General features: G+C 35.6%; 1 protein-coding gene across 7 annotated transcripts in view; it reads left to right on the top strand.

The window, feature by feature from the left end:
• KIAA1328 (KIAA1328 ortholog) overlaps window positions 1-16,583 on the top strand; it is a 336,759-nt gene that overhangs the window by 5,183 nt on the left and 314,993 nt on the right. For 3 of the 7 annotated variants that reach the window (XM_036884986.2, XM_036884987.2, XM_057504133.1), the window contains exons 2-4: window positions 2,175-2,210; window positions 3,463-3,605; window positions 13,306-13,400. The exons of 1 other annotated variant lie outside the window; for it this stretch is intronic. In XM_036884986.2, coding sequence (XP_036740881.2) covers window positions 2,175-2,210; window positions 3,463-3,605; window positions 13,306-13,400 — 274 coding nt within the window. Of the gene's footprint in view, window positions 1-2,055; window positions 2,211-2,584; window positions 2,702-3,462; window positions 3,606-13,305; window positions 13,401-16,583 lie in introns of all 7 variants that reach the window. 3 more of the 7 variants (XM_057504131.1, XM_057504132.1, XM_036884992.2) reach the window with 3 other exon arrangements.

A 16,583-nucleotide genomic window follows, 5' to 3' on the forward strand; every position in this document is an offset into this window, starting at 1 on the left:
TATATATATATAAATCATTCCATCTGCAAATAGAAGTTTCTGGACATCTCTACAGTCAGTTCTTCTTAAACAGGAAACAGTTATTAGCTCTCAGAGTAAGGATGGGGGAAGGGGTGTCAGGTTTGAAAAGAGATGAGAAAGTATAAAATACTTGAAGAACTTCTGTCTTGCCAATGGGGTTTCAGCTCCTGGCAAGTTCGGTATGGATTCAGTGTGACCAAAGAAATGACAGTAAAACGTTCTTGGGATGAAAGGGTTATACCCAACTTTTTTCCCATGGTGGCAGGTTAATCACTAAAATCTCGTTCACTCAGAGTGAGTCTGCATGCAGCAAACCAGTCTCTGTTTCTGGGCCTCTCTATCCACACAGCTGTCCTCTAGGCCAGCACAGCGGTCCTCTGTCCTCAGCACTGGCACCACTCCAGCCTCTGCTCTGCTCTCCTGCAGCCTTGCAGCTGTGCCACCATGTTGCCCAGAGCACTGGGCAGGACTCTTTATATAGAGTCAATAACGATGCATTACCCACACGTGTGTAGTGAGCTAGCCAACCAGGGCCAGGTGAGAATCCTGGCCACAGGCACCTTCATTTTATCTGCAACTTCCAAGTCAAGGTATGGTTGAGTAGGGTCCCTGGTGGTTGGTCTCTTCCAGCTGTGAGCAGGTTCCTTGGTGAATAGTCTAGGGGAGTGTACTTAAGACTCAGTTATGTTTTTCTTTCCATAGCTCATCCTTGGAGAATATTCTGCAAATTCATCATTGCTGTATCTTATTGCTGCCATGAGGGGCAAGTCTTATATCATCTTGGATTTTTTCCCCTGGGTACTTTTTCTCAAGTGTATTTGGAACAGCAGATGATTAAACATTTATTGAGCACCTGTTGTGTGCTAGATGCAAAGGATATAAAAAATGACTCAGTTTTTGCTGTTAAAGAGCCTGTACAATTTTATTTTGTAAGACTTTTTTTAGATTGCGTGTCAGTGAATTTACAAATTATTGCTCTGCTTGTTAGTTACTATCAGTTTCCTTGGACTAATGGGGTCTAATTTTTGTTTTTTGCTTCTCTTATGTGTCTCTTAAAATGAAGGAATTTATAGTTTAGGGCATGAGGTACCAACCAAGTCTTGAGGCTGTGATAAGTGCTTATGCTGCCCCAGAGAGCTGTTAGAAACCACCTGGCAGCTCAGACAATACAAAGCACCATCTTTATATTCCTCAGTTCCTATAGAGATTTTAGGCATTCCAATCATCATTCCTTGAAAAGATTCCATAACAGGTGTTGATCCTGAACTGAAATATATTGACTTTTGAATGTGTTATTAAATCTACTATTCACTCCAGACTTTGCCTCCAAGGAAATAGTTAATAATTGATTTGTCTAGAAATCTTAGGAAAGAAAGCATTTTGTAACAGAATAGAACAGTACAGAATTTTCTATATTATTTGGAAAATTTGTTTAGATACTTCCTGAAATTGTCAGAAGGTTATCAAATTTTGGACATATCAGGGTTAAGATACAGTTCTAAATAAACGTTTGTTTCTGGAAAGAAAGCTGTCTCATTATACTCTTTCTATAGCAGTGTTTTGATCTTAGCCATTCTAAATTTCTCCTTTTGAAATTCAAAATTGTTCTTTTTGTTTTAAATTTCTTCCACTTGTTAAATAGTAGGGCTTGTTGGGACATTTCATGAGTGCACTGTGGAAGAATAAAAATTGTTTTTGTGTTTGCATACTTGACTTGCCCTCATTGTTTCTTCTTCAGTGCTAAAGCTCATTTTGAAGTGATTTATTCATGTCTAAAATAATTTGTCAGGTGTCCAATAATGAGCAAACTAGAGTACTTAACTCCTTGTGTATGAAATGAAAGGAAACTAATAGTAGAATTTATAGTGTAGGGTATCACTTGGGAATAAACATGGATTAAAGTTTTATGAAACAAGGCCTTCTAAAATTTTCATAAAGCATATAGCTGTGTATATATAAAGGTGAACTTTAAAAGGTTATTAATTTTTCTATGTTTATTTCAATTATGTTGCTTTCCGATTTTTTTTTTTAAAGCTAGTTATAATTTCCCTGGTCAAAAGAAATTACAAATTGTAATAGAAGTACAGAACAGAAGCAGCATTTGGATACTGGATAATCTTTTCTAGTATTTTCCTTTATGTCCTCCTGCATAGTTTCTGATGAAGAACAATCAATAGTGTATGTTCCAGGTATGATTTTCTATATTAATCTGGCAAGCTTCCTTTGCTTTTTTTTTAAAATTAAGGTATCATTGATATACACTCATTTATGAAGGTTTCACATGAAAAACATTGTGGTTACTACATTCACTCATGTTATCAAGTGCCCCCCATGCCCCTTTGAAGTCACTGCCCATCAGCATAGTAAGATGCAACACAGTCACTGCTTGTCTTCTCTGTGCTACACTGTCTTTCCTGTGACCCCTCCACACACCATGTGTGCCAGTCATAATACCCCTCAATCCCCTTCTCCCTCTCTCCCCACCCACCCTCCCCTACACCTCCCCTTTGGTAACTGCCAGTCTCTTGGAGTCTGTGAGTCTGTTGCTATTTTGTTCCTTCAGTTTTGCCTCGTTGATACACTCCACAAATGAGGGAAATTATTTGGTACTTGTCTTTCTCCGCCTGGCTTATTTCACGGAGCATAATACCCTTCAGCTCCATCCATGTTGTTGCAAATAGTAGGATTTGTTTTCTTCTTATGACTGAATAGTATTCCTATGTATATATGTACCACTTCTTTATCCATTCATCTACTGATGGATGCTTCCTTTGCTTTTTTTTTGCTTTTTAAGTGTTAAAAGAAAATTAAACATTAGGACAACTGTGCAAGTATCACTAGATGAACAGTTCATCAGAACTTTTTTTTTTTTTTTTCATGACCTTACTGACGTTTGAAATGATGCCCTATTTTAGGGGCTGGCTGGGCAAGTCAATGTTTTATGAACTTGTAGAATACTTCATTCTTCATGTATTAAAGAGCAAGAGATTTTAAATTTCTGTGCTATCAATAATAGCTGAAATTTCATATTTCAAAGAGAAATGTGGGAACTTGATACAGGGTTTGTGTAATAGACTCTTTAAAGTGTACTGGTTGTTACTGGTGGATAGTGAAACTGAACCATTGACGGCACCCTAATTATGAAAAATAACATCTTCAGTTTCCTCAGTGTTGAGATATGTATGGTGTGTGTAATTCATTGGTTTTATTGTGACATGTGTATTCACATCCCCTTTTAAAAAATACTTCAACTGAATCTTTATTCAAAATACAGTCTTTTCACGATTCATTATTTATTAAGAGAGTTTTAAAGTGAAGTTTATAAAGTAAGTTTTCCCCAACAGATCCCATAAAGTAGAGGATATTAAGGAAGAGGTTGAGGGGGGTTTAAGAGAATGAGAATTTACAATTTTGAAATCTTGTTTGATGGAAAATCCTTAGGAATTTCTACAGAAGGAAATACCAGATCAAGACACAAGTTGATGAGTCCAAAAGCTGATGTTAAACTTAAGACATCGAGGGTGACTGCTAATTCCGTCTCCATGGAGTGTTTAAAAGGTACAGGAGATTCAGTGGATGAACAGGTAAATAATTGCTTTCTTTTTTTTTCTTCCGTCTTTGTAAATGCTGACCAATAACTTATTTTACTGTACTGATCAATAACCTATAGATAAGGATAGAAGAGTCCATAAAAGAACATAAAGTCATCTACAGGCATTCTTAAAAAATACAGAGGATTCTAGAATACTTTGCTTGGTATGGATATACCTAGATTACTCAAAGAAAGGTTTTGCTCCAAAATGCTCAGGCTTGCTTTAAGCCTTAGTTAAGAAAAATTTATTGCCTTAGAATGTCTCAAAAGACCTACATCCTGATCTGTGTCAAGCGAGTAAATCAAATTGACAAGTACTTTTTCCTTTATTAGGAGTCCTTTATTGTTTTTGTTCATGTGAATTTGTTAGTTGATGATGGATAAACCCTTGTGTATGAGATGCTTTATTAAAAGAAAATTAGCCTGCTTTATTATTTCCTGCACTTGAAAAATAATATCATGAAGACTCTTTCTTTTTATAACCCAGTCATTAATACCTCCCTTGTCTTATGCTTGTCATAGTATCTTTATTACTTTGGTATGTGCCCTGTCTGATTGGTTTATTGTATGTTACTTTTGTTATATTTTGTCTCCCCAACCAGGATTTAAGTAAGGGTTTGGCAATCTATAGGCCAAATCTGCTTGCTGCCTAATTTGTAAATAAAGTTTAATTGGAACACAGCTGTGCTCATTCTTTCAATATTATCTTATTGTTGCTTATATTAAAATGGCAGAGTTGCTACATAGACTGTATGCCCTCAAAGCCAAAAATATTTACTTTTGAACCCTTTATAGAAAATATTTTTCAATCCCTGGTTTATGTTCTTGAGGACATTTCCAATATCTAATTTGTTACTAGTTATGTTTAGTAGAGTAGAGGATTTAACTATAATTAGTCCAAAAGGCCTGCTTGTACCCACTTCCCACTGAGATGTGAATAGTTGAATTTGCAGGTTTTTATCAAAAATTGAAAGTTTTTTCATAAAATGGTTTGTTCGTTTTATATTGGACAATAGCCTTCCTTTGGATTCTGTTGACTATTTAGCAAAAATTCTTTGTTGGGTTATTTCGCTGGTCTAAAGAATACTTCTTTAACTTACATATATACATCTTTAACTTACCACAGCCTATTTTCAAGTGATATTTTCCTACCTTACCTATAATTTAAGGACTTTCAACAGTCTATGACCTGACTTTTGTGATATTGTCATACATTTTACTACTATAGACCTCTAAGTATATTACTACTTTTGCCTTACACAATCAACTTTTTAAAAATTGATGTATAATTCACATATCATAAAATTTATCCTTTTAAATTGTACAGTTCATTATTTTCTTGCTTATTCACTGAGCTATGGCTCTGTCACCACAATCTAATTCCAGAACATTTTTATATCCCAGAAAAATGCTCTGTATGCTTTAGCAGTTACTCCCCATTCCCCTTAGCCCCTAGCAACCACTAATCTACTCTTAGTCTCTATAGATTTGTCTATTCTGGACATTTCATATAGAAAGAATCATATATATGGCCTTCTGTGACTGCCTTCTTTCACTTAGTATAACAATTTCAAGATTCATCTATGTTGTATCTTGTATCATTATATTACTTTTTATGGCTGAATAAATATTTTGTATATCCATTCCCCAGTTGAAGGACATTTGGGTTGTTACACTTTTTGGCTATTATGAATAATGCTGTTTTGAATATTCAAGTACAATTTTTTGTGTGGGTACAGGTTTTCACTTCTCTTGGGTATAAACCTGGAAGTAGAATTGCAGGGTCATGTAGTAATACTATATTTACCTTTTGATGAATTGCCAGAGTGGCTACACCATTTTATGTTACACCAGCAGTGTATGAGGATTTCAGTTTCTCCACATTCTCACGAAGACTTTATATCTGTCTTTTATATTATAACCATCCTGGTGAGTATGAAGTGGTATCTCATTGTGGTTTTGACTTGTATTTCCTTAATGACTAATTATGATCTTTTTATGTACTTTTTGGCCACTTGTATATGTTCTTTAGAGAAATGTCTATTCAGATCCTTTTCAGTTGTTACTTGTTGTCTTACTGATGAGTCATAAAAATTCTTTGTAAATTCCATCTCCAAGTCCTTTATCAGATACATGATGTGTGAATAGTTTCTCCCATTTTGTGCATGTCTTTTCACTCTTTTATTGGCATCCTTTGAAGCATGAATTTAAAAAATTTGGATGAAGTCCTGCTTGTCAATTGTTTTCTGTTGTTGTCTGTGCTTTGCTGTCATTTCTACATTTGAAATCATTGCCCAAGCCAAGGTCTCAAAGATTTATACCAGTTTTTTCTTCTAAAAGTTTTTTCATAGTGGATATTACATTTAGTCTTTGATCCACACTGTGTGTATTGGATGATTTTGCCTTTTTGCTCAACGTAAGTTCATGAAATTTATGTATGTTGTGCATAGTTGTATTTCATTGCTTTTCATTGATATTTCAATCAGGGTTTAGTCAGTGATTTGAACTGAGAATATTTAATGTAAAGACCTTTTGGTGCTGGACAACTGAAAAGAATAAAGTGTTTTGTTTGTAATAATTGCAAGAAACAACTACCATCCCTAGGGCTGGGAGAACAGGCAGAACAAGTTGGAATTATTAAAACTTAGAAACTTGGAGGAGTAGCCCCTCAGGTCTGGCAGTTGGACCTCTCCTAATGCGGAACCAGGCTAACCAGTACTGGTATCCCTAGGTGACATAAAATCTGGTTCCACAGGGGCTGGAAAACTTGCCAACTGAAATTAGCTGTTTTTGCTAGTGTGAAGTGAAGAACTGACAGGGTGACACCAATGGGAACAGGAAGCATATAGGAATTAATGTGTATTTTCTTCCTCTAACAACTTCTAGTCTCTTAGTTCTTCCTTTTGGCAGAGTATAACAGAAAGGCATGTGGCAAAGGTGAAATGAGGTTTCCAGAGTCTCAGCCTCAGATTACAAAGCAGAGTGTGGTAGGGTTGGTTTGAAGATGAAAGTTAGTAGCATAACAACCAGTACCTTCAGAATTCCATTATATAAATTTACCACAATTTATTGTTTAGTTGAAAAACATGTTTTCAGGTTTCTGCTGTTAAATACATTGGTTTTAAAATTCTGCCTCTGTAAAAGGGTTTCTCTTGTTTGTTCTTATACTCAGTGCACCACTACTGAATGTCTTCCTGGATTTTCAGCAACTTCTCCCATTGCTAAATCCAGTGATTCTTTTCACATTCTGTTTAGCTTTTATGATCATTAGCACTGTTAATGCCATACTCTTCTTAAAACTTATATTGCTCCCACAGTATTACATGCTTCTGATTCTCCTTTTTAAATACCAGTTTTAATGTATTTCTTGAATTTGTAGCTGATTCTCAAAAAGATATTTTTTCTTTAAGGAAAAACCTCAAACATAGTAAAGTATAATGAAAATAATAAAACTCTCAATATCATTCATGTTACCATATAGGTGAATTTTAAATGTTTGTTTTTCTCTGACTGTGAGAGCCAGATGACCATTTCCATCTTCCTGCCTAAACATTTCCATATGAATTGAATTTCATCTTATCTTAAATTGACTGTATTTAAAACCAAACCCCTTTTATTTTCTTACCATCTCCTCTTTCCCATTTCCTTTTTCTCCCCTGCCTTTTCCATCTTTGGCTCTCAGTATTTACAAGAATCATTTTAGGGTTCCTAAAGTATTTGGACTTGCCTACTTTGTGGTTGTACAAATGCCAAGGATCCCTTCCTTTTACATGTTTCTTTTTTCTTTTCTGTTTTAAATTAAAGTATACAATCTTATGAAGGTTTTACATAAACAGCATCGTGGTTTCAACATTTATCCATATTATCAGTTCCTAATGCCCCTGCCCATTGCAGTTACTGTCTTATCAGCGAGGTAAGATATTATAGTTATTACTTGTCTTCTCTGTGCTGTACTGCCTTCCCTGGGACCTACCTATATTGTGAGTGCATATTATAATGCCCCTTAATCCCCTTCTCCCTCCCTCCCTACCCACCATCCCCAACCCCTTCCCTTTGGTAACTGCTAGTCCCGTCTTAGAGTCTGTGAGTCTGTAAATCTGCTGCTGTTTTGTTCCTTCAGTTTTGCTTCGTTGTTACACTCCACAAATGAGAGAAATCATTTGATACTTGTCCTTCTCTGCCTGGCTTATTTCTCTGAAGCATAATAACCTCTAGCTCCATCCGTGTCATTGCAAATGGTAAGATTTGTTTTATTTTTATGGCTGAATAATTTTCCATTGTGTATATGTACCACAACTTCTTTATCCATTCATCTGTTGATGGACATGTAGGTTGCTTTCATATCTTGGCTATTGTACATAGTGCTGCAATGAACACAGGGGTACATGTGTCTTTCTCAATCAGGGATCTTGTTTTCTTCAGGTATATTGCTAGGAGTGGAATTACTGGGTTAAATAGTATTTATATATTTAGTTTTTTGAGGAACCTCCATATTGCTGTCCACAATGGTTGACCTAATTTACATTCCCACCAGGAGTGTAGGAGGGTTCCCCTTTCTCTGCTTCCTCACTAGCATTTGTTGTTTCTTGTCTGTTGGATCTTGGCCATCCTAACTGGTGTGAGGTGATATCTCATTGTGGTTTTAATTTGCATTCCCTGATAATTAGCGATGTGGAGCGATGTGCCTTGTTCGCCATTCAGATTTCTTCTTTGGAGAAATGTCTGTTTAACCCCTCTGCCCATTTTTTAATTGGGTTATTTGTTTTTATTGTGTTGAGGTTTCTGAGTTCTTTATTTTGGATGTTAACCCCTTGTTGGAAAAGTTGTTTACAAATGTATTCTCCCATACTATAGGATGCCTTTTTGTTCTGCTAATGGTGCCCTTTACTATACAGAAGCTTTTTAGTTTCATGTAGTCCCACTTGTTCATTTTTCATTTTGTTTCCCTTGCCCAAGGAGATGTGTTCAGGAAAAAGTTGCTCGTGTTTATATTCAGGAGATTTTTGCCTAAGTTTTCTTTTAAGAGTTTTATGGTTTCATAACTTACATTCAGGTCTTTGATCCATTTTGAGTTTACTTTTGTGTATGGAGTTAGACAACAATCCAGTTTCATTTTCTTACATGTAGCTGTCCAGTTTTGCCAACAACAGTTTTTGAAGAGGCTGTCTTTCCCCATTGTATATTCATGTTTGCTTTATCGTATATTAATTGACCATATATGTGTAGATTTATATCAGGCTCTCTTCTGTTCCATTGATCTATGGGTCTTTTCTTGTGCCAGTACCAAATTGTTGTGATTACTGTAGCTTTGTAGTAGAGCTTGAAGTCAGGGAGCATAATTCCCCCTGTTTTGTTATTCCCTCCTCTTCTACTTTTTCTCAGGATTGCTTTGGCTATTTGGGGTCTTCTGTGGTTCCATATGAATTTTAGAACTATTTTATTTAGTTCATTGAAGAATGCTGTTGGTATTTTGATAGGGATTGCATTGAATTTGTAGAGTGCCTTAGGCAGGATGGCCATTTTAACAATATTAATTCTTCCTATCCATGAGCATGGGATGTGTTTCCATTTATAGGTATCTAATTTCTCTCATGAGTGTCTTGTGGTTTTCAGGGTATAGGTCTTTCACTTCCTTGGTTAGGTTTATTCCTAGGTAATTTTTTGATTACCAATTCAATTTTGCTGCCAGTAATTGGTCTGTTCAGATTTTCTGTTTCTTCCTGTGTCAGCCTTTGAAGGTTGTATTTTTCTAAAAGTTGTCCATTTCTTGTAGGTTATCCAATTTGTTGGCATTTAGTTTTTATAGTATTCTCTAATAATTCTTTGTATTTCTGTGGTGTCTGTACTGATTTTTCCTTTTTCATTTCTGTATTTGTTTTATGTGTGTACACTCCCTTTTTTTCTTGTTAAGTCTGGCCAGAGGTTTATCTAATTTGTTTATTTTCTCAAAAAACCAGCTCCTGGTTTCATTGATTCTATTTTTTTATTCTTCTCAATTTTATTTATTTCTGCTCTGATCTCTATATGTCCCTCCTTCTGCTGCTTTGGTCCTCATTTGTTCTTCTTTTTCTAGTTTCATTAATTGTGAATTTAGTGTTAATTTGGGATTGTTCTTCTTTCTTGAGGGAAGCCTGTGTTGCTATAAATCTTTCCTCTTAGAACTGCTTCACAGTATCCCACAGGTTTTGGGCTGTTGAGTTGTTTTCATTTGTCTCCATATATTGCTTGATTTCAGTTTTTATTTGATCATTGATCCATTGATCATTTAGGAGCATATTGTTAAGCCTCCATATGTTTGCTTGTTTTCTTTGTATAATTTATTTCTAGTTTGATGCCTTTGTTGTTTGAGAAGCTGGTTGGCACAGTTTCAGTGTTTTTGAATTTGTTGAAGCTCTTTTTGTGTCCTATTCTGGATCTAAACTTCCCATGTGCACTTGAGAAGAAAGTGTATCTTGGTGCTCTTGAGTGGAGTTTTGTGTAGATGTCTGTTAGGTCCGTCTGTTCTAATGCATTATTCAGGGCCTCTGTCTCCTTATTTACTTTGTGTCTGGTTGATCTGTCCTTTGAAATGAGTGGTGTGTTGAAGTCTCCTAAAATGAATGCATTCCATTTTATTTCCCCCTTTACTTCTTTTAGTATTTGTTTCACATATTTAGGTGCTCCTGTGTTGGGTACGTAGATATTTATAATAGTCATATCCTCTTGTTGGACTGATCCCTTTATCATTATGTAATGTAATTCTTTGTCTTTTGTCACTTTCCTTGTTTTGAAATCCATTTTGTCTTATATAAGTACTGCTCCTGCATTTTTCTCCATATTATTTTTATGAAATATCTTTTTCGATCCCTTTACTGTTAGTCTGTGTATGTCTTTTGGGTTTGAAGTGATTCTCTTATAGGGAGTATATAGATAGGTCTGGTTTTTTTTTAATACATTGTACAACTCTGTCTTTTGATTGGTGTATTTAGTCCACTCATATTTAGGGTGATTATCAGTGTATATACTTACTGTAGGTTTCATATTTGTGGTTACCAAAGGTTCAAGGATAGCTTCCTTACTATCTTAACAGTCCATCTTAAATCGTTTATTACTCTATTTCAAACACAATCTAAAAGTTCCTTTTTTTCCTCCCTTTCTTCCTCTTCCTCTGCTCTTTATATATTAGGTATCATATTCTATGTGTTTATTTTCTTTGGTGACAGCTATTTAGCCCTAGGAGCGTATCCATCAAAATTTCTTGTAGAGCTAGTTTGGTGTTGGTGAATTCTGTCAACTTTGCTTATCTGAAAATTGTTTAATCTGTGCTTCAAATTTAAATGATAATCTTGCCGGATAGAGAGTATTTTTGGTTGGAGGCCCTTCTGTTTCATTACATTAAATATGTCATGCCACTCCCTACTGGCCTGTAAGGTTTCTGCCGAGAAGTCTGCTGATAGCCTGATGGGGTTTCCTTTATAAGTGACCTTTTTCTCTCTCTGGCTGCTTTCAGTAGTCTCTCCTTGTCCCAATCTTTGCCATTTTAATTATTATATGTCTTGGTGTTGTCTTTCTAGGGTCCCTTGGCTTGGGAGATCTTTGCACTTCCATGACCTGAGTGACTATTTCCTTCTCCAGATTGGGGGAGTTTTTAATATTTCCTCCAAGAGACTTTATATCCCTTTTTCTCTCTCTCCTTCTTCTGGTACACATATATTGCAAATATTGTACCATTTGGATTTGTTGCTCAGCTCTGTTATTACTATTTTATTCCTAGAGATCCTTTTTTCTCTCTGTGCCTCAGCTTCTTTGTTTTCCTGTGTTCTAATTTCTATTTTATTTACTGTGTCCTCTACCTTATCTAATCTACTTTTAAATCCCTCTATTGTATATTTCATTTCAGATACTGCATTTTCTGAAGTTTCTGTCTCTCTGTGGACATCCTCCCTGAGGTCTTGAATATTTTTCTGTAGCTCCGTGAGAATGTTTATGACTTCTGTTTTGAAATCTTTATCAAGAAGATTGGTGATTTCAGTTTCTGTAAACCCTCTTCCTGGCGTTTTTTTCTTGTAATTTTGGTTTGACCAAATTCCTTTGCCGTTTCTTTTTTTTAGTGTTTCCTATGGAATCATAACTTTGTATAGGTGGTGCTGTCTAGTGCTCAGAAGCTCTACTCTCTGGACCTGCTGTGTCCCTGCAGCAACGGCAAGGGTCACAGGTGAGCAGTTACTGGCGCCTGCCTGGAGGAAGGAGCATCAGGCTGCGTATGGCAGTGGGGAGCCTCGGAGCTGCCTAGCTAGCCAGGAGGATGGAGCATCTGAAACTCCTAAGAGTTCCCAACCTGCTGAGCTGAGCTTGCAGGAATGGTTTTGACTTCCTGCCCTTTCTCTTGAGCAGTGAGCTCTGTGTTACGTTTGCCCCTTTATCTCCCCTTTTTTGCTGGGAAGTCCTTCAAACTGCTCTCCTTTCTTTTGTTCCAGGGATCCAGTTGTGTGTACCTGTTCTCCACAAGTGACTGGAATCTTAGTGTCTCCGAGTATTCTGCCCATCTTTACTTTTGAACCCTACTAATCTCCAGAGCACATTGCAATGTGGTTTCATGCTCCAGTAGTAGTTCTCTAGAGCTGGGTGTTCAGCAGTCCTTGGCTTCTACTCCCTCCCTATTTTATTTGTCTTCTTCCTGCCTATGGGCTGGGGTAGGGGGAGGGCTTGGGTCACGTCATATCATGGCTTTGCTATTTTATCCTTTTCTGTGAGGTCTTCTCTTTTTCTCAAGATGTAGGCAGTGTGTTTTGCAGTTTTCATGTCACTTTTTCAGGATTAGTTATATTTGCTGTATTTTCGTGTTTTGTGTGGTATTGGGAGGTTTCAGCCTCTCATGCTGCCATCTTTTCTCACTGTCCCTTTTTCATGTTTCTTAATTTTACATGTTAACTGCAGTTCCTTAGTGAATCCCTGAGTTTCATGGCTTTAAAGACTTTTCTTAATGTTATTCAAATTGGGAGGACTTCTTGTAGCAAAGAAGATAGGCTCTTTAGTGGTAAGAGTACAGATTCTGGAACCTGTGCTTGAGTCTTGATTCTGCCACTTAACTGCTATAATCCCTGGCAAGACATATACCCTCACATAATATAGGAATAATACCTGCCTAATAATATTGTTCTGAAAATTAGGTGGACTAATATGTAAAAATTCCTTATAATATTTCTGGCATGCAGTAAGCACTAGATATAAGTGTTACCTAATAGTGTTGTTACTTTTTGTTCTTGTATACTTTGGAATGAACATTATATATACTATACTGAGGTTTTGGAAAGTGGTGTCTCTGCTGCCAACCTTAGTATACTTTTAAGTAGCCTGGGCTGGATGATACAGGAAATGATCTCAGTATCCTCCATTAGTTATTTGTTTCTGTGACATTCACCATGGAAAAGTTATTTCCTTAATATTCCCTAATATTTAAGTAGGGACATTTCTACGTTTGAGTTCTTTCTGTGTGCTTTTCTGTGTTAATGTCATAATGTCCCCTGCTGGATCGATAGTTCCATAGCCTAGCCTGTTAAGAGTTCACAGTAGTTTAAATGAAATAGGTAAGTAATGTTCCACCAATAAAAAATATTTAAGAAATTTCACTCCCTGTGTTGAAGAGATTTCTTGAAGTCTTAAAAATTGTTTCTAGCAAAAGTTAACCAAAAGGGTGTTTTGTTTTGTTTTAGAATTCCTGCAGTAAAAGAATAAGGAGTGCATCACTGAAGGATTTATGTCTTGAAGACAAAAAACGCATTGCAAATTTAATTAAAGAACTGGCCAGGTGAGACAATCTTAAATGCATTATTATATAAGAGAGACAGCTGTTTTTGAAAATAGAAAATTCCAGATATGTTTTGATGTCATTGTGTCATTGATCATATGGGTGCCAAAAAAAAAAATCTGTGGCTCATTAAAGAAAAGTAGACCAAAAAGAAAAGAAAGAAGACCAGAACAAACCATTCTTCAACTTCCACATTTTCTTGTTTATCTGATACCTCCAATTGTTTGGTGCAAATATCTGCAGCAGTCATCTATCAGGAAGGAAGATGTTGAAGCTTAGCTTTACTGTTGATGTAGGTTAATATTGTAAAGAGGCATAGCAGTTACCTTTGGTTTTGCAGTAGCATCTGAACTCTGTTTTTTTGTAGTCTATTTTAAGAAAATTTGTTTGTCATTTTGCTAATTCCTGATGCTTTCAGGATTCAAGATAAGGGATTTTGAATTTTGACAATGATCATTCTTAGCTGTTCAGGAGTACTATTCCAGATTATTAAAGATGTCTATGAAGCACATCTACTTTGTATAATTTTTTTGTCAATATACATGTCCAATTTTGGGGTCTTAAAAATACTAAATAAATGAAGAAGTCTATAGAGGAATGTATTAATAAAGTGTAAAAGTTAAATTTAAGGTAAGGCCATATCTAAAAGTTGATTAAATAGTACTAGATTTTGTCATCGAATTGCATGCTTGGAAATAATAGGTCGTCTTCTTTTTTCTTTATTTCTAATTAAAGGTAACTATGAAGTGTTTAAAAATGTATTTCATGTTTAGGCCTTAAAATAATGTTTAGAGGCTTTTTTAAGAAGACTGGAGTTAAAAAATTACCTTACTAAATTAGAATCACAGATATAAAACATGACATAAAGCAGTGATGCTTTGGAGGTACAGTGTATGAGAATTCAAAGTACTTGTCTTAGTCTGAATTTGATAGCCATCTGACATAGCAGTAACCTCTTCATTAGAATTTGTTGTTCCAGTTCCTGAAGTAGTTTTCATTAACTTCAAATAGTGTTTTTTGTACTGGGAAACTATTTGTTACTCTCACTCTTTGCAGATGATCTTCTCACAGGGCTTTTTACTTTGTAAATGGCTGTGAATGTCCTTATATACTTAATGACACTGAAAAGTTATAACCATTAGTCTGACTCCATATATTAATGGCCCTCAGTTCCCATTAATGTCTTGATTGACCCATTTTTTTCAGCTGCTAGGCTTGGAGACTACCTGGAATAGTAGAGCATATTGTTTTGGTTTCAACAATCTGCTTTCTAGCAAAATGATATTTTCTTGGTGGAGGGTCAGTGTATTAGTACAAGGTTAGTATTAGAACAGATTTACTTACACAGCTTAAGAAACCATTATTACTATATTTAGTATTAATATAGAGGCATATGGGAATAAAGTGTTCTTGGTTTCATGAATTTGCTAAGTCTCCTGTTGGATATTTCCGTTTACTTTTTTCTACTCATACTTGCCAAACCATTTTCTTTAATCTTTTTTTCTAAGACTCATTCTCATTGAAGTGGGGAAGTAAAGAACAGAATTCCATATGCCTTAAACACTGGCAACAAAACATTCCTAGCATTTATGTTCTATTACCTCTGAATTTTCAACATGATTTCAAATAACTGGTTTACCATTGGCATTAAATACAGTAATTTCTTGTTCATCTTGAGAAATAATACACTCTTTCAACCTGAAATTTCCCTCTAGCTACTACCTTCTTTTTACTCCACAACATTAACTTTATTCCTAGAAAGAAGAGTCTGTAATATTATTTTCTACTCTGTTGCATTTTATTCCCTCCTTAAGCTTACTTATTTTCAAAATATATATAAAAGTGCAATTTATGTTCAATAATATGTACCCTTTTAAGTGTATATTTCAATGAATTTTGACAAATGTAAGGTCACTCAAAAGTTAATAGTGTGAGACATTTTACAGTCAGTTACTTTCTCATCCTCCAACTCAGATAGCCATTAATGTGATTTCTATCATTATAGTCCCATTTTACATGTTCTGACATACCACATAAAGGCCATACAGTATGTACTCTTTTCTGTCTGCCTTTTTTCCCCTGAGCACAATAATTTTTTGTGTTTGGTAATATACACATAAAATAAAGTTTACCATCTTAATCATTTTCAAGTGTACAGTTCAGTGGTATTAAGTACATTCATACTGCTGTGCAGCCTTCGGCACCATCCATTCCCAGAACTTTTTCATCATCGAAACTCTCTACCCATTAAAAAGCTCCTCAATACCCCCTTCACCCCACTCCAAACACCACTACCAAGTCCCTGGTAACCACTATCCATGTGTCTCTCTGAATTTGACTATTCTTGATACCTGATACGAGTGGAATCATACAATATTTGCTTTTTTTCTGGTTTATTTGGAGTTTTTTCCAGTTCATTGTGTGTAGGAATAGTTAATTTTTCTTATTGAGTAGTATTCCCATGTATGCCTATACCTTAATTTGTTTTCTATCTCTTCATCTGTTAATGGACATTTGGGTGCTTGCCTTTTATGAATGAAGATGTGCAGGTCTTTGAGTGGATACAGTGTTATTTTTCTTCATAAATACCTTTGGAGTGGAATTACTCAGTTATATGTTGTGTATATTTAACTTTATGAGTAATCGACAAACTGTTTCCTAAGCTGGTTATATTGTTTCACTCCCACTAGCAACTTAGGAGAGTTCCATCATTCTGCATATTCACTAACTCTTGGTATTGTTTATTTCTTTAAATTTTAGCCATTCTAATGACTATCATGGTATCTCCTTATGGAATTAATTTGTGTTTTCCTAATGATTAATGTGATCATTGGCTTTTCTTTTGTTAAGTGTTCAAATCTTTTCCTGTGTTTATTACCCAGTTCATTCTCTTATTGATACTGAGGTATTGGAGTTATTTATATATTCTGTTTGTAAGTTGTCAAATGTTTATCCCCCCAACCTGAAGCTTGCTATTTATTTATTTATTTGTTATTTTTGGGGGAAAGGACAAACTGTTTTTTAAAGGGTATCTCGTCGTGACCCTCCTTACCCAGAACGACTCAGGAGACACGGGCCCACACAAGAGATTTTATTATCTGAAAGAGAAAGTGGCTGTTCCCAGAGAAAGAGAGGGAGCAGCAATGTGGTGCAGAGTGTTCTGTCTTTTGTAGGGGTGGATCC

Source organism: Manis pentadactyla, chromosome 6, assembly GCF_030020395.1.
Source record: "Manis pentadactyla isolate mManPen7 chromosome 6, mManPen7.hap1, whole genome shotgun sequence".
NCBI lineage: Eukaryota > Metazoa > Chordata > Mammalia > Pholidota > Manidae > Manis > Manis pentadactyla.